A 24148-nucleotide genomic window follows, 5' to 3' on the forward strand; every position below is an offset into this window, starting at 1 on the left:
TCTTTGGAATGTCTTGGCTAGCCCACTTGTCTCTGGGGGTGGGGAGGGGGTGGGAGAGGAGCCCTTTCACCTGGTCCCAGTGTAGGAAAATGAGGTGTCCTGGACAGCAGGGGGCACAGGCTCACTCATGGAATGGTCACAATCCACTCTGCTTCTGATCAACTTTAAAGGCACCATGTTAGCCAGCACATGCCGGTGGGGGGTTGGGGGGGTGTCTCTTACTTACTCCATAGAGTTCCGTGCGGATCCGGACAAAACACCTTCTGTACCATGTCCCTGTGTCACTCTCAATTTCAATCAGCTCATCTATTTGTTTGGGAGTTTTGATTCTGTGGACCTGTAGAGAGCAACACAATGCCAAGTGCTGAGTTCTCTTCTCTGAAGGCCTATCATTTGTTTTGAAAGGAGCAAAGCCCAAATCCCAAAAAAGCAAGCAGGTATCTGATAATCATTCCATTTTTACATTAGACCATGAGCATAGAAATATATGGACTCCAACACCACTTGGAAGAATTCATAAAGAATGAATGGGAAGGAATACTATGGAGAAAGGGGGAAGAACAAGTAGGGATAGAGTAATATGAAACCAAAATGCCCTTCTTTGCAGCGCAACCATAAAGGCAAACATTTCACAGATAAAACATTCAGAGAGATTAGCTTCTGGAATAAGAATTATTTTGCTTGGACTGAAGTGATTGTACATACTTTACTTTGGAGCCCATGGATTTGTTGAATTTGGTCCCTCAATATAGTTCTTAAAGCTTCCTCATCCAACTTGTGTTCTTACAAGTTATCTTTGTATTTTATGACCCTTTCTTCCTTTTCCTGTAACCTAACCCACAGAGGCTGGTCAGCAAATAGCCACAGGCAAGCACGGTACAAAGTCCAGAGAATGGGCTCTGACTGGAAGCATTAACATAGCTTCTGCAGTGACAGAGGGGAAATAAATGATGGGAGATCACTGGGAAGGGTTGCATTTAGGACTTAAATTAGCCTCTTCTGCTTGGGAAAAGAAGCCAGACATGGGAAAGGCAATGCTTTCAACACAGAGAGTAAAGCCTGAAAAGAGAAAAATAAGAATTTAAAAAAAAAAAAAAAAAAAAAAAAAAAAGAATGGATCCTTTTGTGGACCTGTCCCATCTTACCCTTTTAGTCAACATTCATTCAACTTTTAGAGAGAACACAGACAATTGCACAAATATTACCCCTGCCAGGGGTCACTTTTGAACACCTTTTTTTTTTTTCCTGGAGATTCTACCCATATCCAAAGCAGGACTTCTATTGTGAGAATCCAGGTACATTGTCTTTTGACAGTGGTGATTTGGGAACCCTCAAATTATATGAGGTAAGCAGTAGCCTCTTCCTGCTATGCCAACAAAGAGGTCTGTATTTAATGAAAATAATGTATGAGTTAAATGTGGGATTCCAAATAGAGTCAACTCAAAATAATCCATGGAGGCATTTCTTTGTGATACTCTAGATTTTTTAAATCAAAGAGGTGTTCTTATCTCTCAACATACTATTAGTGGGAGGCTTCTTCTTCCCTCCTCATCAATGTTTGTTCATTCATTCATGGGAACTCCCTGGGTAACAGGTTCAGCACTAGACTGTGTAGTTCCAAAAATAAATTACCATACAAAGAAAAAAAAAACTCTAATGGAGATCAATATTAGAGGGAAAAGATGTATTTTACTGAACACCCAAGTTGAATTGGGAATGAGAGAAATCTTCATGGACTTATGGAGAAGTGTGTCATTTGCCATGTATGTGAATCACTTGGAGGCCATTCCAAGCATGGGAGATACCATGTGCAAACATCCTGAGTTGTGAGAGAAAACAAGGGACTGGACAACTACAAAGAGTTTTAGATTCCTGAAGAATAGTCCGAGGGCAGAGGGCAGTGAGTAATGAGGGCTGAAAGAAATCAGTGGCAGTAGGGTCAAAAGTAAGGAACAAAGAGGAATGATATTTAGGATGGAAATATTAGGACAGAGTGAGGCCTTGAATATTATGGGGATAAAGGGAAGCAAGAAACAGGGTAGTTTTAAGGTTTTTCCAGTTTCATGGTCCTGGTGGTATCTTCTGATAGAATTCAGTAAAAGGAGGAAGCTTGAAGTCTCTTAAGATGTGAAGTCAGACTTAGAAATTCAGATTTGAAAGGACGTAGAAGGATGTCCATAATGGCCTTCAACATGTATATTTGGAGCTTAGGAGAACTGTCCATTAGGAGATGGAGAGCTGGAATCAGCTAAGGAAAGTATATTAGGCTAAAAGAGAAATTAGCTAAAAAGAGTGTCCTGGAAAACAATATTTAAGGTAGGGGCATAAGAAGAAGAGCTTAAAAAAGAGGCTTTGGAGGAATGCATGCAGATTTGCTATATTGTGGGCATAACAGGGAAAAGGACAAAGCTGTCATGTTGAAATGATGTAATGACTTTGAAATTACCCAACTCTGAGATTACCCATTCTTTTGAAGTATTCCCTCATATTATCACATAATGTAGTAGCAACATGGATGACCATGTGTGAATTTGGTAACTCAAACCTTCCAGAAGAAAAAGCCGTAAAGTAGCACAGTGAGGCCCTGGAGAGATTCACCTCAGAAGATCACTTTGATAAAGCATTTTTCCTCATGTGGCTAAGAAGGGTTAAGTGACATTGAGTCTCTAAATGATGCCTCAAGATTCCTCCAGCCTTCTAATTGTTTCATTTAAAAAAACTCCCTCCTCTCTTGTGTATCTCTTAAAAGAAGGGTTTATTCAGACATTTCCAGGTCCTCGATAGGAGACATCCATTACTGACTTCCATTTCTCCATAACATTGCTTTAAAAAATATATATGCTAATGAAGAATGTGTGGTAATGTAGATAAAGGCCAAACTTAAGTATATATTTACAATATGAAAAATTTGTTTCCTAAGTAAAAAAGAAATAAATAAGGTGTCAACAGACTGTTTAATAAGGAATTATTTCATATGTTTTAACACCTATATTTGGTGTTATTTATAAGACACTGAAGGTCTTATTTATGTCTCCCTTATGTCTTACTGTATGTCTGCCTAAACCTATTTGAGACAAAACATCATTAGTCTAATTGCATGAATGCCTATGTAAAAAAATTTAAACCACTGTTCCTTCCAAAAAATTCCATCCATCCAATTTTTATTAATTTAGACTGGCTTTCCCCCACTGAGAATAGACTTGGTATCTGGAAGATGTAAGAACATTCCATGCAGAGTGAACAGCAAGCACAGAGCCAGTGAGAGCAATACGTCTAAGTGAAGTGGAAATATGAGGAACCAAAAGATAAGTGTAGCCGGAGTAGAGAGAAAAATTTACAATCTGGCCTTTTCAGAAAATGTTTCCTTGCACCTAGCATAGATGATTTGCTGAGAAGCAGGTACTTACCGAGAAGACTTTCTCAGGTTGACCCCGTGCTCTCATGTTTGTGTCATGAATTAACTTCAGAATCATCCATGCTTCATCATGTTTTCCAACCTAAGAAATGTGAACAGACACTGAAGGGCTAAAAGGTAAAACACTTATTCTCCCTGATTTTCCAATAACCATCTTGTGTTGTAAAAGTAAGCTGGGTATAATTGCACAAATGGGTTATCCCACTGGACAGCCTCAAGTACATGAGCAGTTCAAGGGATGTGCCTAGAACTAGAAATAGCATCTTTGGCTGCAAAAAGTTCATGTATAAAAAAGTAAGACAAAGTCTCTTCATTGAGGGAAAAGTTACTTGCTTGAGAAGGAAATTAGTGCTTTCTGGCCACAAGGCAGCTTTTTCACACACTGGTCTTTTAAAACATGTCTCCATTATATGTAAACAATGAGTCTTGGCACACTACATCAAAAACTAATGATGTATTGTATGGTGACTAACATGACACAATAAAAAAATAATAATGAAAAAAGTAAAATAAAACATGTCTCAGTGAAACCAATCCCTCTATGGTCCCATGGCAGCAAGGGAAAAACGTCCACACACTTTCCTAGAATTAACAGGGAACTTGTTCCAATGTGTGTGGCTCCCTTAACTCTTCATAGTAATACACATTACCTCCAGTAAGAACCGTGGGCTTTCAGGCATGAATGTGAGGGCCACCACCGAGGAGACACAGGGGAGCGCGCAGACTATCACGAACACACGCCAACTGTGGAACTGGTAAGCTGACCCCATGCTGAAGCTCCATCCTAGAAAAGCAAGAATGGAAGCATGAAGGAGAGTGCCTCTCAGATGGCCTGCTGGGAAAGCGAGGACCCTTCCCCTAATCACTGTAAGTGTCTACACGGCAAATGTATTGTTAAGTCTTGAGCCAATCTGGGCATTAGCCACAGTGACCAACTCAACTTTACAAACACCAATAGCAGCGGTTAGAGAAAGAAACCAAAGGGGTCAGGGCTTAAGTATGGGGGGACATATGTGTTTCTGTACAACTGAATTCCTAAGGCCATGATAAATTAATTTGGAATACTTTTTCCAACAAACCCCTGTGCTGGAACATGTTCTGTTTGCTCCTCCTGGTCACTGCCCTCCTCTCTCCCCCTGCTGTGGGCCGGGAAATGGACTGCTATGGGGCCATCAACTGGCTCCCTTGTACCTTGGCTTCCACTGGGTCTGGGAGGGTGGAAGCAGCGTTCAGGGTATTTCCTTCCCTTGCTTCCCTTCTCCCTTCCCTTGGCTGGGAGATTTGGCATTGGGTATGCCCATCTCCTAGGACCGTCTCCTACAGCCACAGCTCTTGTCAGCCTTCGACAATCCCTCAGCCCTGGTGCCCTCTGATGCACAGGTAGGTACAAGATGCTCTCCTGCAGCTAGCTCCTAGGTGCTTTATTATTCCCTCTGGGCTTCTTTTCACTGTTTCCAAGTGACTCTTCAGTGATCCCTTGTGAGGGTGTCCTTGGTTTCCTGCCAGCACCCTGACCAGTACTGATTGTTTTGTTTTGTTTTGTTTAAAGACTTTATTTGACACAGAAAGAGACAGCAAGAGAGGGAACACAAGCAGAGGGAGTGGGAGAGGGAGAAGCAGGCTTCCCCGCTGAGCTGGGAGCCCAACGCTAGGCTTGATCCCAGGACCCTGGGATCATGACCTGAGCGGAAGGCAGCCGCTTAACGACTGAGCCACCCAGGCACCCCTGAGCAGTACAGTTGTGAAGAAATGGCAGGTGTGGTATTTCTCCACATGCACATGTCCTAAAATAGATCAAGATAATTTAAAGTTTCTAAATAGTATTTTTACTCTAATAAAAAACAAGCATAATGGGATACAAACAGAAATCTCTTTAAGAACTAAAAGGAAAATCTGCTGAGAATAACCAGGAATCCCACTGCCATAGTCCCCTAGTTATAGCTAAGTGTAAGAAGTAAATAAAAGCTGAAATGAAATAACAAGTAAAAAATAACTTTAATAAAATTTAAATAACAGTAGGTAAAAAAAGAACTAAAAGGAAGCTGATATTTGCATGAATATAAAATGGATGATGGCTAAATTCAAACATGATTCTAAATGAGAAATAATGAGGGATATAAAATCTAATTGAAAACAGAGAGGAAATGTAGAGAGATATAGATGAATTACATGAGGCAACATTTCAGTTTTTGGCAATACCTGGCATTTAGAAGGCATTCTGTGACCAAAAGTCGGGTATTTTATATCCCATCCCCAAGAGAGTAGTATACTTATTCATCATTTACCCAGAAGCCCAGTGTGATTCTGAGGCTGATGTAACTTTCTCAGGGCACCAAGCCACAGTATCTTCTCTACCAGGATCTGAGGCAGAGTCATATACCATACCCAGCTCGTGTCCATGCACACTTGCTCATAAATACAGAATATGTTGACAAATGACATAAATGTCAATGACACACTACATCAATTCTAGATTAATAAACATTTTCTGGAAATTTAATACATGAGGGTTATGTGAATTGGTAAATTAACCACATCATGAACTTTAGAAGGGGATGTCCCCTCACAGGGTTTTTGTAGCAGGAGTTCCAAAGTCCCAAATACTCAAAACACAGAAAAAAAAAATTGATGGAATAGAGAAAACATACCTTGTTCACTTCACATTTGATCAGAAAGTTTGTTTCAAAGAATATCTTTTTTTTTAGGATTTTATTTGACAGAGAGAGAATGCAAGCAGGGAGAGAAGGAGAGGGAGAAGCAGGCTTCCCACTGAGCAGGGAGCCCGATGCAGGGCTCGATCCCAGGACCTTGGGATCATGACCTGAGCCAAAGGCAGATGCTTAACCGACTGAGCCATCCAGGAGCCCAAGAATATCTTTTTTAAAAGCTCTAGGTCCTATTATTTGACATGTTGGATAAATAAAAGTTTTGGGTGGTGGAGTGAAGCAAATGCAAGGCTAAGCACAGGATGACATCACACCAGTGGATGGAGATGAAACCTTCTGGCACTAGAATAGGGCTCCCTCCTTGCCCAAAGATGACCGCATGCCCAGACCTGGGACTTTGTTACCCTATTTGGCAAAGGGACCTTGCAGGGGGGCATTCAGTTAAGGATTTTGAGGTAGACTGATTATGTCACAGAGCGGGCCTGACCTAGAGAAGCAGAAGAGCCTTTTTGTAAGAGAAAGGGAGAGGAGGAGATGTGGCAAGGGAAGTCAGGGGTCAGCTCAGAGAGAGAGCTGAGGGTGCTGCAGTGCGGGCTATGTAGAAGTTGCCAGAGCCACAGGCAAGCGATGTAGGCAGCTTGTAGAAGCTGGAAAAGGTGAGGACTGTTTTCTCCGCTCCCGCCTCCAGAAGCTCCACCCACTCATTTAGACTTCCGACCTCCAGAATTTTAGGATAACAACCTTATATGGTCTAAAAACCATCAGTTTGTAGTGATTTCTTACAACAGCATTGAGAAAGCCACACAACTCTCTGTAGTTACAGCTCTGCTGCTTACACGATTGAAAGCAATTAAGTTGGAGAAATTCAGCTCTTCTCTATGAAACCTCAGGCTCCTGGCTTTTGCCTGGACTTCTCCGCAGGCCTCGCCTAAGACTTCTCCTTTCTGATAGCTGGTCTTAGAAATACTGCTCTTCACTCTCACATCAGTGGGGGAAGAGACTGAGTGCAATGTGATTCTACTTGAGCAGTTTTCAGCCCACAGAGGACACTGAACTACAAATAGAACCTAATCCCAGAGGAGAGCTAGCTGGTCAGAGTCCCCAACTCAAAATGCATTTTCTTCAGGGGTATCATCTTCTGTCCAGCAGCTTACGTTTAGCCTGATCATTGCGGCTCACACCCTTCTGTATTTCATCAGCTGTGAAGTGGTCTCAGGTCCCTGCATGGTGTGTGTGTGTGCACACGCACTGTGTTCTTGCTTTATATAAAGGGGGTGGGGTCCATTTTTCTCTCTGCAGTATGTGCTTCCCCAGTCTCCAAAATTCTATTGTACCCCTTTTTTTTGTCTCTCTTCAAATCCCTAGCAGTCTGTTCAATTTCTTGCTCTTGACCCCTACCCTACTGTTTTGAGAACACAATCACAGAGAGAACGGCATACCTCTCACCTTCTCAAAGCTCCTGAATCTCCCATCCACCTGCACCTGTCTGCGCCCTCCGTCTTCCCTCAGGAGCAATGGCAGTTGGTCTGTTGTAACCAATCCAAAGCCAATCTGTCTTATGACTCCTCCTTCTCTCTCTCAAGGACAGAACGATAATCTCCTGTCCCTCCTCTCTGGCCCTCTTCATGGAGTCCTCTCATCTTACTCAACGGGTCATTCCATCAGCACACCCATCTCCACCATCTAAGAAAAAACCCTACCTTGACCTCCACAGGACTCTCCAGTTGCACTGCCACTCCTCTGTCCTCATTCTCAAAAGAATGGCCTAGAGCAACTGTCTCCACTTTCTCACCGCAAATGGGCTTCTGCCCCTAAAACCACAGAAGCTGTGCCAGTCAAGGTCATCTGTCTTGCCAAATCTAATAGGCACTTCTCTGTCCTCGTCTTATTTGAGCTGTCTAAATCATTCCATATAGCTGGTCATTTTCTTCTTTTTGAAGAACTTTTCCCCTTGTCTTCCTCATCACTACATGTGCTAGTTTATTTCCCAGCTCACTGGCTTTCCTTCAGTTTCTTTATGTGACTCTTTCTCTCACTAGCTCTCCCAAGTCAGTGTATCCTAAATATTGATTGTCAGTCCTGTTCTCTGGATCCAGGTGCTCTCTAGGCAGACTCATGTATTTCCATGACTTTAAGCACCACTTATAGGCCAGGATCTCTGGAACATAGCCTCTTCTCTTTCCAGAGCTCCAGAAACCCATCTCCACCTGCCTATTCACCTCTTCACAGAGGTGTCTAATGGGCATCTCGGAGTTACTGTGTCCAAAATGGAACTTCTAATTTCTCACTCTGCTACCAAAGAAAACTCTCACATTTCTTTCAATGTTCCTGTTTTGGCAAATGACACACTGCCAGCCACTCAGATATTCATCCCCAAAACCAAGACCTTATCCTCGATTCCTCTTTTCCCCTCACCACACTCAAGGGCCAATCTCTCTGAAAGCTCCTTCTTTCCAGCAGAACTCAAAGCCACCTACCTCTTCTCATCTCCCTGGCACCACCAAGCCCTTCGTTGACGGCACTGTACCCCTGACCTACAGCAGAAGCTTCACTTTCTTTTCCCTGGACACCCCACCCCAGTTTATCACAGGCCACTGTCCCCAACAGCAGCCAGACTTACCCTTTTAAAAGATCAGTAAGAGGGGGCGACTGACTGGCTCAGTCAGTAGAGCACGCGACTCGTAATCTCAGGGTCATGAGTTCAAGCCCCACGTTGGGTGTAGAGATTACTTCAACAAAATTGAGGGGTACCTGCCTGGCCTAGTTGGAAGAACATGTGAATCTTGAGGTTGTGAGTTCGAGCCCCACACTGGGTGTAAAGATCACTAAAAAGAAATAAACTAAACTAAAATGTCAACAAGAGCACTTCATTCTGCTGCTTAAAAGCGTTCAATGACTCCCAAGACGTTTGGACGGAATCCAAATGCCTTACCACAGTCTATGGAGCCAACAGAAACAGATCCCTAGCTATTTACCTGAGCTCACCTTCTGCGGCTCCCCTTGCCCTCTTGCTCAGGCCCGACTTACCGGCTCACAGTTCTTTGAACATTCAAAGCTTAATTTCATCTTATGGGCATTTGTTCTATTTTAGTTGTCCTTTCTATGAGGTTTGAAAGTGAGAGTGTCTTTCAGGCCATCTCATCCCCATTGTAGTTCCCTTAGAGTCTTTGCATTTGCTATTTTCCCTCCCAGGACTGCTCCGTATATGTTGATATTTACATATGTTTTGCATATGTTGATACCTCCTTCCCACCTTCTCCTAGGTTTAAGATCATCACTTCAGAGAAGCCAAACCCTCAATCCCACTCTCTGTCACAAAGGCCTATCTTATTGTTTCCACAGCATTTACTGCTATCCAAACCCATCAACTGCATTGATTTGATGACATGTTTTCTCTCTGTCCCTCTCCCCACCAGAAGAGTAGGAACTCTGTTTTTGTTACTCACCAATATAGTCTCAGTGACTCTACCAAGTGCCATATATTCCTCTGGGAACATATGCCAGATCACTGAGGCTGGACACCTACTTTTCTTCTGATGTTTTTTACATTCACACTTAACAGCAAAACAACCTTGACTTACTTTACCAAATTAAATTAGTAATTCGTGTATCATAAAATTTATTACCTTTTCAGGTTTCCAGTTCTATGAGCTGGAGAAATGCACAGTCACGTGGACGCCATCATTATCAAGAGGCAGATCAGGTCCATCAGCCCAAAACATTCCTTCCCTCTGCTCTTTAGCCATCAATCTTTCCTCCCTTCCTAACCACCGATAACCACTGGTCTTTTCTCTGTCCCTATAGTTTTGCCTTTTTCAGAATGTCATCTAAGTGGAATCCTAATCTGGCTTGATAGATTTAGAATAATGTATCCACGCAGACTGTTCCACTTACCAATAGTTTGTTTCTTTTCACGGCCGAGTACAACTGGCTTTTGTGGGTAGGTCCAAGTTTGTTCACCTACTCACCAGTGAAGGACAGTGGATTGTTTCCAGTGTTAGGGGATTATAAATAAAGCAGCTGTCAACATTTCAGTCAGATTTTTTTATGTCCCAAAGTTTTCCTTTTCTCTTGGATAAAACACCAAGGAATAGGCTACTTGAGTCATAGGATAAGTTTATGTTTAGTTTTATAAGAAATTGACAAACTATTTTCCATAATGGCTGTATGTTTTTACATTCCCCTCAGTAGTGTGAGAGACTTTTAGCTGCTTCAGACCCTTCCTACCATTGTTTCGGCAGTTTAGGGTTTTGTTTTGTTTTGTTTTTCCCTGGCCAATCAAATAGGTATGTAATGGTATTTTATCATGGTTTTAATTTGCATTTCCCTACTGCCTAGTGATCATCTTAATTTACTTTGCTTATTCATTCATATTTTCATTGAGTACCTATATATGCTAGTCACAATGCTCCACAATGTGGAGTCCAGTAAGACTTCTTTTCCGTCCTCAAGGATTTCTAGTCTAGGAGAAGAGGTAAATTAATTAACAGACAAAACAAACAGTCCCACATGTGTTGGAACAGCTTATGAAGAAAGTGTGGTGGGGTACAGAAGAGGCAGAGGCATCTATCCCAAAGAGTATTTTCTCCAGAGCCCTAGCGAAATCTCTTTTCTGATTTGGGTCCTGAACAAAGAGCGAATTCTTAAGTTCCTAACACTCAAGTTAGAGCTACAATTCAAATCAATATTTAAGAAGTCGATGAGAGTAGCCAAGATGTTGGCTACATTTTCCTTCTAACCCTCTGACCTGGAGAAAGGGAGGACAGCCCTTGAGTGGGAGGAGGGAGTCCTAGAAAGGGAGACCAATGCTACTCCCCATTTAGGACATGGCTCCTGGGAAAGGGGGTCAAAGACTGATGGATGATCTTCTATGGCCCAGATGAGGGACAGACTCAGTGACAGTCCTGAGAAATAGCCCTGCAGATGTTCTTACAAACTATAATACCATTATCTGGATCCAAAAATTAACAAAAGAATGAAGTGGACACCGTAACTGTTCAGCTATGGATTCCTAGGACCTCTCCCCATTTTGATTTCAGTATGGCTTACATTTGAATTTGAGAATAAAATTCTCAACATCAAGAAGCAGGGAGACATCAACAGGAGTGAAGGGCCAGCATATGAAACCAGGCCACATGCATCCAGGAAGGTGGGTTGTTGCATCTAGATACTCATCTGCACTTAGAAAAATGGATCATCTTAAATGAACCCACTGTTGGCACCACGCCTTTCTTGTCTTAAAAAAAAAAAAAAAAAAAAGTGATTCTTGCATGGGTGGTGGTTCTAATTGTCTTTTGGACTTTGTTTTAAAAAAAAAAAAAATACCCATTAAAATGTCATACTGAGAGATGTATCTACATATAATGTAAATTCCACACCAGGAAGGATCTCAGTTAGGGTATTACAGAAAGCAGTTCCTGCACAGCACTCATCAGCATGGCACTAATAAGAGCATTATGCGTCTTGCATAATAATCAAGGCCATTTACAAGCCTTGAGCCAATGTGCTGGAGGACTGCAGAAACCAGCTGCCTCCCCAGTTGCATGACTGTCTGAAATTTTTCAGAGAGCCAAGGCAGAAGTATGTGATGCATGTGGAAGAATGCTGGCTTTTGTGCTCTTTTGGGGGGCTTAGTGGCTGATGTAGTCGTTAATGAGCACCTACTTTACCAGTCTATATCTGGGAACCAGTTTTGTGATATTTGTGGGACACAGTCTTTGGTAAGAAGGCAGATTTTCTTTTTTTTAAGATTTATTTATTTATTTATTTATTTGAGAGAGAGAGTCAGAGAGAGAGAGAGAGATAGCATGAACAGGGGTGAGAGGGAGAAGCAGACTCCCCACTGAGCCGGGAGCCCCCCACCCGCTAACATGGGACTCTCCAGGAGTCTCCAAAAGACAGATTTTAGGCACGAGACACAGATTCAATGTTCTTAAACATTAGAAATCAGTATTAATAGCCAATAAATCTATGGGAGATGAGATTTTAGTAGCAGTAAATAGCAAAAGTAGCAAAAATAGTAAAGTAGCAGTAGAAGTAAATTGCCTGTATTTGTCAGTGAAAACCAAAATTCTCTTTGGAAAAGTAGCTCAAATCCCTTTTCTCAAGTGGCAACACACTTAGGAAGGGAACAAGATCAGATAAATTTCTGATTTTATTCTTACAGAAATAAAATTTTATCCCCTCAACAGGTCACTGGTTTATAAAATAAATACTATCTAATCAATGTGAAACACTAACACTTGGCTAGAAACTCAGGTTGTCCTGGATCTAATGTCATCTGTGACTTCAGAACCAGCCAGACAGTCCCTGAGGCTGATAGCAGAGACTTTCACCTCCTCCTCATTTGCTAAAAAAATAAAATAAATAAAAACTAAAAACTAAAAAATAAAATAAATAAATAAATAAATAAATAAACAAAATAAAAAATAAAAAAAAGAGAAAGAAGCCAGGGTGAGGGGAAAAGTTAAATCAACTATAATACAGCCATGCAAAAGCAAACCGTGTAACTACTGGCAAAGAATGAGGTTGATCTTTCTGAACTGATCAGGGAAATGTCCAAGTTACACTGCTTGCTTTGTAAAAAAGTTCTTTTCTTTTCTTTTAACTATTTTTTTAAGGCTATTTTAAATGGCTCCTACTTTAAATGGCTACTCAGGGTATGGGGTGGGTACTAGCAGGGGATTTTCACTTTTGGCATTATTTGTTTGAGTATTCTATAACCTTTGTATATTATTTAATGAAAAGGCGGGGGTGGGGGGGAACTTTTTGAAGAGTTGTAAGCCTTTGATTTTTCTCCAGTACAAGGCGTGATGGGAAGAAAGGATAAGGAAAGTGGGATGACAATTTTGATACTATTCAGTCTCCATACAATTCTCAGAACTAAATTAATGTTCATTCCGATTGCAATGAATCTGAACATTGACACTATAGTGCTCGTTGATGGCGAGCTATGAGAAAGTGCCAGAGATTGCCCTGGCGTCTCCAGGTCGCAAAGAAAACAATATTCACAGACCTTTGATCTTTAAACCGGTAACTCTAGTCGTAGGCTAATTTTGGATTCCTGGGGCAGAGGCCAGGTGCATTTTGAGCCGATCATGTAGCAGGACTGCTGACACTGGCACACAAAGCAAACACACACACACAAAAATGGCAGGGGGGCTGCCTGGGTGCTTCAGTCGGTTAAGTATCCAACTCATGAGTTTGGCTCAGGTCATGATCTCAGGGTTGTGATATCCAGTCTGGTGTTGGGCTATGCACTAAGCGGGAAGTCTGCCTCTCTTCTTTTCCTCTGGCCCTCTGTGTTCTCTCTCCCAATAAACAGATCTTTACAAAAAAACAAAAACAAAAACAAAAACAAAACTTGGCAGGGATCTGCCCGCAGCACATAACCATACCTTTAAAAAGAGAGAGTCAATTCAACTGGAGTTATACACCCCAGAGAAAGGGCCCAAGGGTCCAAGTCCACATAGCTGCGGGAGGCATCTCTCTCTAAGAGCAGGACCGATCAACCAGCTCATCTTTCCTGCTAGTTTCTCTCTTTCTGTCTCTGAGCTCTGGTCCTACCTTTGGGAATGCAGAGTGAGTGGTCAACAGCAGAGGGAAGTCACGTTATACCCCTGGTTCCTGAGTGTGACTTGTCATCCTAACCATGCTTTCAAAGAAGCAAACTTCCTAGTGGCTTTTGAAAGTCAGAAATTCATGGGCTTATTTTTTCTGGATTATCTTCTGTGAGGGCTTCAAATATGGAAAGAGTGACTACGAGTGCCTTCCCAGGAAGAGTTCCTGGTGCAAGCATGAATGACTCATTCAAGCATGGTGCTTCACAAACTCCACTGGAAGAAAGAGTCTAAGGGTTTGAAAAAAGCGGATAGCATAAGAAGTGTGTATACGTGTTTCTGTTTTCAACAAAGATTCTTTGGGATTTTCTTTTTTAGACAGACACTAGTATAACATTAGTATTATGATAATGTAGGTCAATTAAAATTTTATCAAAGATTTTATGTAACTATATACTATAGTAGCCGATAGAATTGGTAAATTTTGACCACATACAAATGAAGCTTGTATCATAATGCATAAAAAGGCAGCTCATTACTTTGTAACTACACATTTTATATACTTACACTTATTATCTTATAGCATATATAGGGACACATTGACTTTCCTTCTCTATCCTACATAAATATTTACTTAACAACAACTGTGTATGTTTGCAGGTTTATATTAAGGTTTTTTTTTTTTTGGACAGAGAGAGAGAGATCACAATTAGGCAGAGAGAGAGGGGGAAGCAGACTCCCTGCTGAGCAGAGTCTGATGTGGGGTTCGATCCCAGGACCCTGAGATCATGACCTGAGCCGAAGGCAGAGGCTTAAAGCACTGAGCCACCCAGGCGTCCCATTAGAGGTTTATATTAATACATAATCTCTTGCATAAGCTAATGCCCTGGCTTAGGAAACTGAAAAGCAAACATAACTAAATATTAAGAATTCTTCCAACAGGTAAAAAGTTGGACTAACAGACTCTAAAGCTCTAAGTTCCTCTCTGATTCTAAGACCTTATGTCTGGAACAGGTGAAGCCATCAGAAATTCTCTCTGGAGAATAGGTCCATGATAAGAAATGGAGCCCTTTCAGAACTTAACAAAATAAAACTAAACCAACTTGTGAACTGCCATTAGTTCTGACAAATGCCCAAAGGTTGAGAAAAAGGACTTGCGGCAAAACAACGATATTCATTCTGTATATTAGCAACCCAGTCGATCTGCTTTTAAAGTAGCTGTCCTTAGAATACTGTTCAGTTATTTTTTAACTGCAGTAAACACGCAATGTTCTATACATTAGTTTCAGGTGTGCAACATACTGATTTGACAAGTTTTGCTCGTTAGGCTCTGCTCACCACCAGCGCGGCTGCCATCTGTCACCACACTCTAACTATACCATTGACTCTGTTCCTGTGCTGTCCCTTTTATCCTCATGATGTATTCATTTGCTATCTGGAAGCCTGTATTTCCCTCTCCCTACAACTGTTTTGTCCATCCCAGCTCTCCCTTCCCCTTTGGCAACCATTAGTTTGTTCCTGGGATTTAACAGTTTCTGTTTTTTGTTGATTTCTCAGATGACACATATATGAAATCATGTGGGACTTGTATTTTCTCTGACTTATTTTACTTAGCATAATGCCCTTTACGTTCATCGATGTTGTTGCAATGGTACAATCTCATTCTTTTTTATGGTGGAGTAATATTCCATTGGATGGATATACCACATCTTCATCTATTCATCTGTCCTATACACTTGAGTTGTTTCCATATCTTGGCTGTTGCAGATAATGCTGCAATAAATACAGGGGTGCACCTATCTTTTTGAATTGGTGTTTTCATTTTCTTTGGTAAATACCCCATATTGGAATTACTGGATATGATATTTCTATTTTTTAGTTTTGGGGGCATCTCCATATTATTTTCCACAGTGACGGTATCATTTTTACATGCACCAACAGTACACAAGGGTTCTTTTTCCTCCACATCCTCGCCAGCACTTGCTATTTCTTATCTTTTTGATACTAACCTTTCTGACAGGAGTGAGGTGGTATCCCATTGTGGTTTTGATTTGTATTTCCTTGATGATGGGTGATGCTGAGGGTCTTTTCACATGTTTGTTGGCCATCTGTGTGTCTTTTTGGGAAAAGGATCTCTTCAGGTCCTCTGCCCATTTCTTTTTTTTATTATTATTATTATTTGTTTTGTTTTGTTTTAAAGATTTTCTTTCTTTCTTTTTTTGACCGACAGAGATCACAAGTAGGCAGAGAGGCAGGCATAGAGAGAGGAGAAAGCAGGCTCCCCGCAGAGCAGAGAGCCCAATGTGGGGCTTGATTCCAAAACCCTGGCAGAGGTTTTAACCCACTGAGCCATCCAGGCTCCCTTTATTTTTGGTTTTGAGCTGTGTAAGTTCTCCATATATTTTGGATATTAATTCCTTATTAGATATATCATTTGTAAACATCTCCTCCCATTTAGCAGGTTCCCTTTTCATTTTATTGACAGTTTCCTTTGCTATGCAAAACCATTTTATTTTGCTTTTATATTTGTTTCCCTTGGCTCAGAAAACCTATCTAGAAAAATCCTTCTATGCTCCATGACAAAGAGATTACTGCCCATGTTTTCTTCCAGGAGTTTTTAGGTTTTGGGTCTCCTTATTGGGTCTTTAATCCATTTTGAGTTTATTTTTGTATATAGTGTAAGTAAAATACTTTTTTTCCCCCCTAAACTGTGCTCTGTATAACTTCACGTCTCCTATTTTATTCCAGATCAGGAATTCTTTTTGTTCTTTGCATATGGCCTCAGCAAGATCTCGCTCGTGATCAACAAAAGCTCTCTATCTATTCCCTAAAGATTCTCAATGATATGACACAAGAATACTAATGGGAACCATTTTTAGGTGAAAGTTATTTCCCCAGGGTGGGGATAAAGAGAGAGCCATAATATTTCCTGTGTTATGACAACAGAGGTCAGCCCGAGTGCTCTTTGTGGCTGACGCCAAAGGTCACACTCATACATCTTTGCCAACTGTTGCCCCCTCTACCTGCTCCTTTTTTCTGGCCCCATTTTTTGCCTTGTAGTCTCTGATCCAGAACAAATCATTTAACACTTGACAAGTAAAACAGCTGCTTAGCTCATGATTCAGCCCCAAAATGACCCTTAGAGCTTTGCCATTTATGTCAAAGAAATTCCATTCTAATGGGCTGGGAAATACGTGCAACCACATGACCTGGGAGCTCTGGTTTCCGGGGCTCTGCCTTAAGGAAGGGGACATCGTGGGCCCCTTCCAAGTGCAGTGGACAGCAGTACAATTTTGGAGATGTCACCCTCCAAGTCCCGTCACCAGCTGTGGTTCACATGGATCCAGTTTAACACCACACCCTTCACATGGTCTCAGGTTTCTAGCTTACTGACACCAGATCCTTCCTAAAAGGCCCCGCCCAACTGGAGGCACTCAACCTTCCTCGAAGCCTTTCACACCAGAAATGGGACAGTCAGCCTCTACTCTTGTCCTTCTCTATGTCCAGCTGGCCACTAAGAAATGTTATCTGCAAATACTTTGGCGTCTTCACCACTCCCCACCCATATCAATTTGGAGAATTCCTAGACTTTATTTTAGTCTTCTATTTACCAAGTAGAGAGAAATGACTTCTGAAAATTCTTCAGGACACACTAAAAGGTAATCACTTCCTCCAGTGAGTTTTCTTGGTATCCTGTGAATTCCCATAGCGCTTAAAACAGTGACTGACAGAAAAGCCACAGGAGAGACTCATTTTTTTATCTGCAAGTCTGTTCCTTTAAGCCAGGGGCCATGTCTTATTCATCTTTAGTATGAAATATGGCAAAAAGTGGTCACTCAGTAAAAGCTTATTTAATTAACCAATGAAGAACCCACTCCTGGATTCCTTTATGATCAGTTTGCCTAGAATATTTCAAAGTGATTTTCTGAAAATCTATCTATTCCCTAATTTCTAAGTTAGGGAATATATAGGAGGGTGTTTGTTTTTGTCTTGTTTTTGTAAATGATATCTAACTTGATTTCCTGGTGGTAAGAGTATGCTTGGTGGTTTTTGAGATATGGTGGAACTTGCTTTAGTGCACAGAGTGATCCATTTTTGTTTTTGTTTTCCAGCTTTATTAAGGTATGGCTGACAAATAAAAATTGTATATATTTTAGGTGTACAATGGGATGATCTGATGTGTGCACACCTTGTGAAGTGATCACCACAAATAAGTTAAATAACACATACATCACCTCACCTTTTTTGCATGGGGGTTGTGGAGGGAATACTTAAGATCAACCTCTTAGCAAATTTCAAGTATACAATATAGGATTATTAACTATGGTCCCCATGATATATATAGAACTCTAGACATTAGATCCCAGAAATTATTCATCTTTTCACTGAAAACTGCGCAAGCCTTTGACCCATTTCCCCAGCTTCTAATGGTATATCTCCCCCACAGCCAGATAGGAAAGGGGGCTTCCCCCTACAGCAATGAATGCATTTTCTCATGGACAAAATTAATACATCCCACACACAAACTGGATTTCCATTTGGAAAAATAAAATTCTCAGGAATTAATAAGCTGGTATTTAATTCAAAGAGATACCTCAGACAATACATCTTTAAAGCCTGCTTCCATTCAGATTGTCTGAAAACAAAACCTAGGAGCCCACATCAGTTCAACAGTTGGCAGAGACCCAATTCACTTCTGCCCATCCTTGATTTATAACCCTGTGGGAGACATACAAATGCTGTTTCTCCTTACTCGCCCCTTCCCTTTTGTTCAAAATGTCAGGCATCTACCCAGAGTTAAATTTCACCTTTGCTCTCTGGAAAGGCTGCCTGCTTGGGTCATTAATCCTGGGCCAGAAAGCAGCTCCTAGCTGCTACTGACTGTAGAAAGGATTGGTCCTGGCATATCCTAGAGAATGTTTTTCGAGGGCTGTGGCGCCAGAAAAAATCAAACCCAGAGTGATTGAGTCTGGGACAAATGCAGCAGTTTTTCATTCCCTATCACCTTCTGTGGCTGCTGCTGAGGAGAAATGATCTAATAACTCAGGGAGCCCATGATGACAAAGCACCAGAACCCAGGCAGGTGGCTGCTCCCGCATAGGAGGCTAGGAAACCAGCTTCAACTGGAATGGTATTTCCCAGCCCTGAGAGCTTCCTATGTGGGCTCCCTTCCTGCTCAGGACAGTATACCCACTCTGATGACAGTTTTGGCAAAAGAGAGGAAGATTTGAGTACCAGCTGCGACCTCCAAGAGGGACACAGGTGGAACAGATTCATCGCCTGCCGCATGTTCCCAGAATATTTAGAGCATGCCCACCATTCACCAGGCATCTTGTACACATCTTCTTGGTTAATACATCAACAATCCTGTTCCCCAACCCCCGCCCCCCCACTTCCATAGGATGAATGGATAATAGGCAGGCCACCAGATTTGATTTAAAATAAAAATTTTAGTATAAGTATGTCCCATGCAATATTTGAGATATACTTATACTAAAAAATGTATGTGTTTGCTTATGTGAAACTCGCACTGAACTAAGAACCCTGGTGTGTGTGTGTGTGTGTGTGTGTGTGTGTGTGTGTGTTTTGCTAATTCTGGTAACTATATCCCAGGAGACATTTGGCAATGTCTGGATACATTTTTGATTGTCATGATCTTGCAGGAGGAGTTACTACTGGCATCTAGTGGGCAGAGGCCAGGGATACTGCTAAATAATCTTACAATGTACAGAACAGCTCCTCCACCCCCAAAGAATTACCCAGTCCAAAATATCAGCAGCACTCTCAACTAGTCACTGGCGTTGTCTGTGTTACCAGGACTCAAAATTAACAGAGCTGATGAAGATAGTTTGAAGATTGTTTTCAAACAGATATGGGGAAGCAGAGTTTGTGAAGATTTTAGATTTCATTCCTGATGAAGGCGTCTTGCTTAGTATTAGTTTTCCTTATAAAGTTATAAGCTCTTTCTGCTATACAATTGATCTATGGGTTTGTCATTTTCCTCCTTACATACTTTTTAAAGGCACCCTGACAAACAAAAGTGGCACATAGTACAACAGAGCCAAGAAAGGTTTCTCCCCCATTGGGGTTTTGGCCAAGGCTAGCATTATCCCTCAAATGCTTTTGAGAACACCTGCAGCTTATAAGTGGTTATTACTGCCAACAAGGTAATGACCAAATATTCCCTGCAGGATTTGTATTCTTGTTTCATAAGGGTGGGAGAGGTTTCCTCTTCAAATTGCCTGCTAATCTTCAGGAATGGGGAAACAGCATCCTTAGTAAAAGAACCTGGCTTCAACTTCATGTCCCCGTCAGGTTACACCAGTCAAGCTGTGGCAGTCAGGGCTGGAAGGCCCACATGGGGTTCCACAAGACCTCTACTGAGGACCTGGGAAAATGTTCCTCCTCTTCAGGTCCCTCTTGGCTCCAGCCTCTTGGCATCCATCTCTGGTCTGGTCCATCACCATGCCCCGGGATACCATCGTCCAAGTTCCGGGCTTCTCATAGCACTCATGCCCATCCTCTGCACAGCTCACCTGCTCTCCTCTCTCTGGCATGTCAGTGGCAATGCAATAACAAGGAAGAGTATTGAAAATGCACATAAATGGAGCTCCTGGGTGGCTCAGTGGATTAAGCCTCTGCCTTCAGGTCCTGGGATCGAGCCCAGATGCGGGCTCTTTGCTCGGTGGGGAGCCTGCTCCCCCACCTCTCTACCTGCCTCTCTGTCTCCTTGTGATCTCTGTCTGTCAAATAAATGAATAAAATCTTAAAAAAAAAAAAAAAGAAAATGTACATTACCAGCCTCCACTCCTGTAAGAATCCACATTTAGGAGCGCTGAGGTGGATCTGAAAACCTGTATCTCCAACAGCAGCCCAGGCAGTTCTCATGCAAGCTTTACACCTAAGAAAACCAGCTTCCAGGTTCCCTCATCACGGGGTCTTGGTTGCAACCCCCTGTGACAGACACCCTTTAGTGCCTCAGCTCGGCTCTTTCCTTCTTACCCTTATCATTGGCTTGCAAAATTCCTGTTTATACTTCTGGGCCCTCCCCGTGAATGCAACAGAACTGCCCAGAATTAACAGCTTTGTCTTTGGTATTCCTACAGTGATTTATACTTCCTGCCTCTTCCAGCATTTATCACATATTTGTTTATAGCAAGTTCTCTGCCATATTCCAGAGGTAGAACACTTAATCTGTTGGATCATGTTAAGCAGAAAGGAATAAACAAAAGGTTATTTTAGATTTTGGTATAACTTCTACAGCCGAAAAGGTATGCCGAGTATAGTTTGCCATGTAATTTAAAAAGTCCTACTGTACTTGGATTGCACATCTGTCTTATTGTAAATCACACATCTGTCCAGTTTTGTTTCCCTATTACTTCTCAGTTATACCAGATTTTTAAAAATTTTTTTTTTTAAATTTTAAAATTTATTTACTTGAGAGAGAGACAGTGAGAGAGAGCATGAATGAGGAGAAGGTCAGAGAGAGAAGCAGACTCCCCATGGAGCTGGGAGTCCGATGCGGGACTCGATCCCCGGACTCCAGGATCATGACCTGAGCCGAAGGCAGTCGTCCAACCAACTGAGCCACCCAGGTGTCCTCCAGATTTTTTTTTTTAATTGGGCTATAAGATCCGTATCAGTCATTCATTTCCCCCTGTTAACTAAGAGCAGTCTAGCTGTTCTGCTACCACATCTGGAGATGCCCAGGGAACATCTCAGATGCACCCATGAATAAAGGCTTGCCATCACCCTGTGGTGTCTTTTGTTTCTGTGTTTTGGGAACCTACTGACAGATAGAAAGGCCTTCAGTACCCAGCAAAGCCAGAGGATGCCCTGCTCACCTGCCACTGCACGACTTTGAAGCATCTCTGCAAAGGGGTGGACAATTCAGGCCATGAATCAGACCCCCTAAACTGGAATCCTCCTTCTGCTGGTTATTAGCTGTAAGACCTAGAGCAAGCCACTTAATTGTTTATGGGTTTTCATGATGGCAAAATACACACAACATAAACATTTACCATTTTTACCATTTTTTAATTTTTTAAAGATTTTATTTTTAAGTAATCTCTACCCCAACACGGGGCTTGGAATTACAACCCCAGAGTCGTGTGCTCTTCCAGCTGGGTGTCCCTAAACCCCTTTTAATGCACAATTCAGTGACATCAGATATGTTCATGTTGTTGGGCAAATATCATCACCATCCATCTCCAGAACTCTTCATCTCGCAAGTTCTATACCTATAAACAGTGATGGCCCATTTCCCACCTCCACTCCCTGCCCCGGGGAACCACCACTTCACTTTCTGTATCTGTGAATCTCACTACAACAGGTACTGGATCTAAGGGGAATCATACAGTATTTGTCCTTCTGTATCTGGCTTATTTCACTTACATTGATGCCTTCGAGGTTTGTCGGTGTGGTATCTTATTGTCAGGATTTCACCCTTTTCCAGGCTGAAGAATATTCCGTTGTGTGTATATATCACACATTTGTTTATCCATTCATCCATCAGTGGGCTCCGGTTGTTTCTCTCTTTTGGCTATTGTTAATAAAGCTGCTATGAACACTGATGTACAAATATTTCTTCAAGTCCCTACTTTCAGTTCTTCTGGGTTTAGAGCTAAAAGGAGAACTGCTGGATCATGGGATAATTCTGTGTTTAGTTTTTGGAGGAATTGCCATATGGACTTAACCATTTGATTCTGTTTCTTTCTTTCTTTCCTTCCTTTTCTTCCTTTCCTTCTTTTTACACCAAATGCTTTATTGTTCTCTTGAGATGCTTACAAATACTGAAAATCACCCAGCCCAGGGCCTAGCAGCCATGGCCTAGTGGTGGGCAGGGAGGTGGGCTTAGTGCTAAGGCATGAAGGGCTAAGGCCAGACAGCTGGTGGCCTGGTCTTCTGTTCTCCATTTCCTTCAGCCTCCTGAGGTTGAAGGGAGGGCAGGCAGATCTTGGGGTCCTCTCGCTCTGCTGCCTCCTCTCCTGCTCAAGTTCCTCAGGTTCCTGACTGAGCAGCCCTCCATCCCTGTTAGAAACTCAGCCTGTACAGAACCCATCAAGCTGCCTCTCCCACTCACTTCCTTTCTCCTCTAGTCTCTGGATGTCTGAGCTTTGTCCTTCTGGGTCTAAGGAAGGCATGAGTGGAAGGGAAGAGCTGGACTGGGGGGCTGGCAGGCTGTGCACTGGGGCCTGGAGATGCAGGCGGGGGCTGCTGTAATGATTAGTCTGATGGGAATCAAAACTAGTGCTGTGCATTGCCAAGGCTGCTCTTTGTGCCAGACTTGGCCCTGCCATCATTACTCATAGGCCTGGACCCAAAGGCTCCTTCACCCAGTATCAAAATTCCTCTTTTCCTATCTTGGGCTCCATCAAGCTCAAAAGATTCCTTCAAGGACATCTTTTATAGCTCATCTGCCATTTCCTCTGACTGAGCTGAAATTTGAGGGAAGAGAAAGTGTACAATTGTCATAGGTCCTTCTCTTTGACTGGGTGGCTGTGCCAGCTTTGTCTCTTTGGCTCCTTTTCCTGTCTTCTTCCCTCAGGGGCTTCTCTCCCCCCAAGGAAGGGGGGTGGTCACAGTCTTTACAAGCACACCCTGACCAGCCTCTCAGATGTGCTCAAGATAACACACTCAGTTTAGGCTCCCCTGTGACATTGCTCCATCACACTTTCGAAATTAAAAAAGTGAGGATTCTTTTTAAAAACAGCCTTAACTTTGAGTTACCATTGTTCAACATCACTAGTCCTCAGAGAAATGCAAATTAAAACAAGGAGATACCATTTCACGCCCACCACGCGTTGGCAAGGGTGTGAGGCCAGCGGAACTCTCACACGCTGGGGGTGGGAGTGTAAAATGGTACAACTTTAGAGAATCTACAGTATCTTATAAAGTTAAACATGTATCTGTCATATGACCCAGAAATCCTACTTCTGGGTATTTATCCAAGAAAAATGAAAACCTAAACCGAGTTGAGGCTGCTCAAAAGACCTGTATAAGAATGACCAGAAAGCTAAAAACAGACCCCTCTCCCTCCACATACACAGAAAATCCCACAAAAAACTAGAAGCAATCCAAACATCTACCAACTGGAGAACAGAAGAACACACTGCGATGTGTTGATATAATGGGACTATTTTATAACGAAAAAATGAACTGCTAATACATGCAACAAAACAACATGGAGGTATTTTTAAAACATTATTGTTGACTGAAAAGCCCAGAATGTTCCACACTGTGTTTATATTCATTTCAGAACTGGGAAGAACTGACCTTTGGTGACAGAAATCAGAACAGTGGTTGCCTCTAGGGTGAGTAGTCAAGAGGCTGACTGAAAATGGGTGAGAGGGAACTTCTGGGGAGGATGGAAATGTTGTGTTATCTTGATTTTGGTGGCAGTTACAGGGATGTATACAATCATCAAAATCCACTGAACTGTACCTTTAAGACTCTTGCATCTTTTGGGATGTAAATTACAATCTCAATTTAAGCAAGAGTCCTCTCAG

General features: G+C 42.1%; 1 protein-coding gene across 1 annotated transcript in view; it reads right to left on the reverse strand.

The window, feature by feature from the left end:
- Positions 1-24148, reverse strand: part of SV2C (synaptic vesicle glycoprotein 2C) — a 220724-nt gene that overhangs the window by 41213 nt on the left and 155363 nt on the right. Inside the window, exons 5-7 of the mRNA XM_082724783.1 lie at positions 4066-4199; positions 3408-3497; positions 227-337 (exon numbers count right to left, since the gene is read on the reverse strand). Coding sequence (XP_082580909.1) covers positions 227-337; positions 3408-3497; positions 4066-4199 — 335 coding nt within the window. The remainder of the gene's footprint in view (positions 1-226; positions 338-3407; positions 3498-4065; positions 4200-24148) is intronic.

This window comes from Mustela nivalis (genome assembly GCF_964662115.1).
Source record: "Mustela nivalis genome assembly, chromosome: 3".
Taxonomy (NCBI): Eukaryota; Metazoa; Chordata; class Mammalia; order Carnivora; family Mustelidae; genus Mustela; species Mustela nivalis.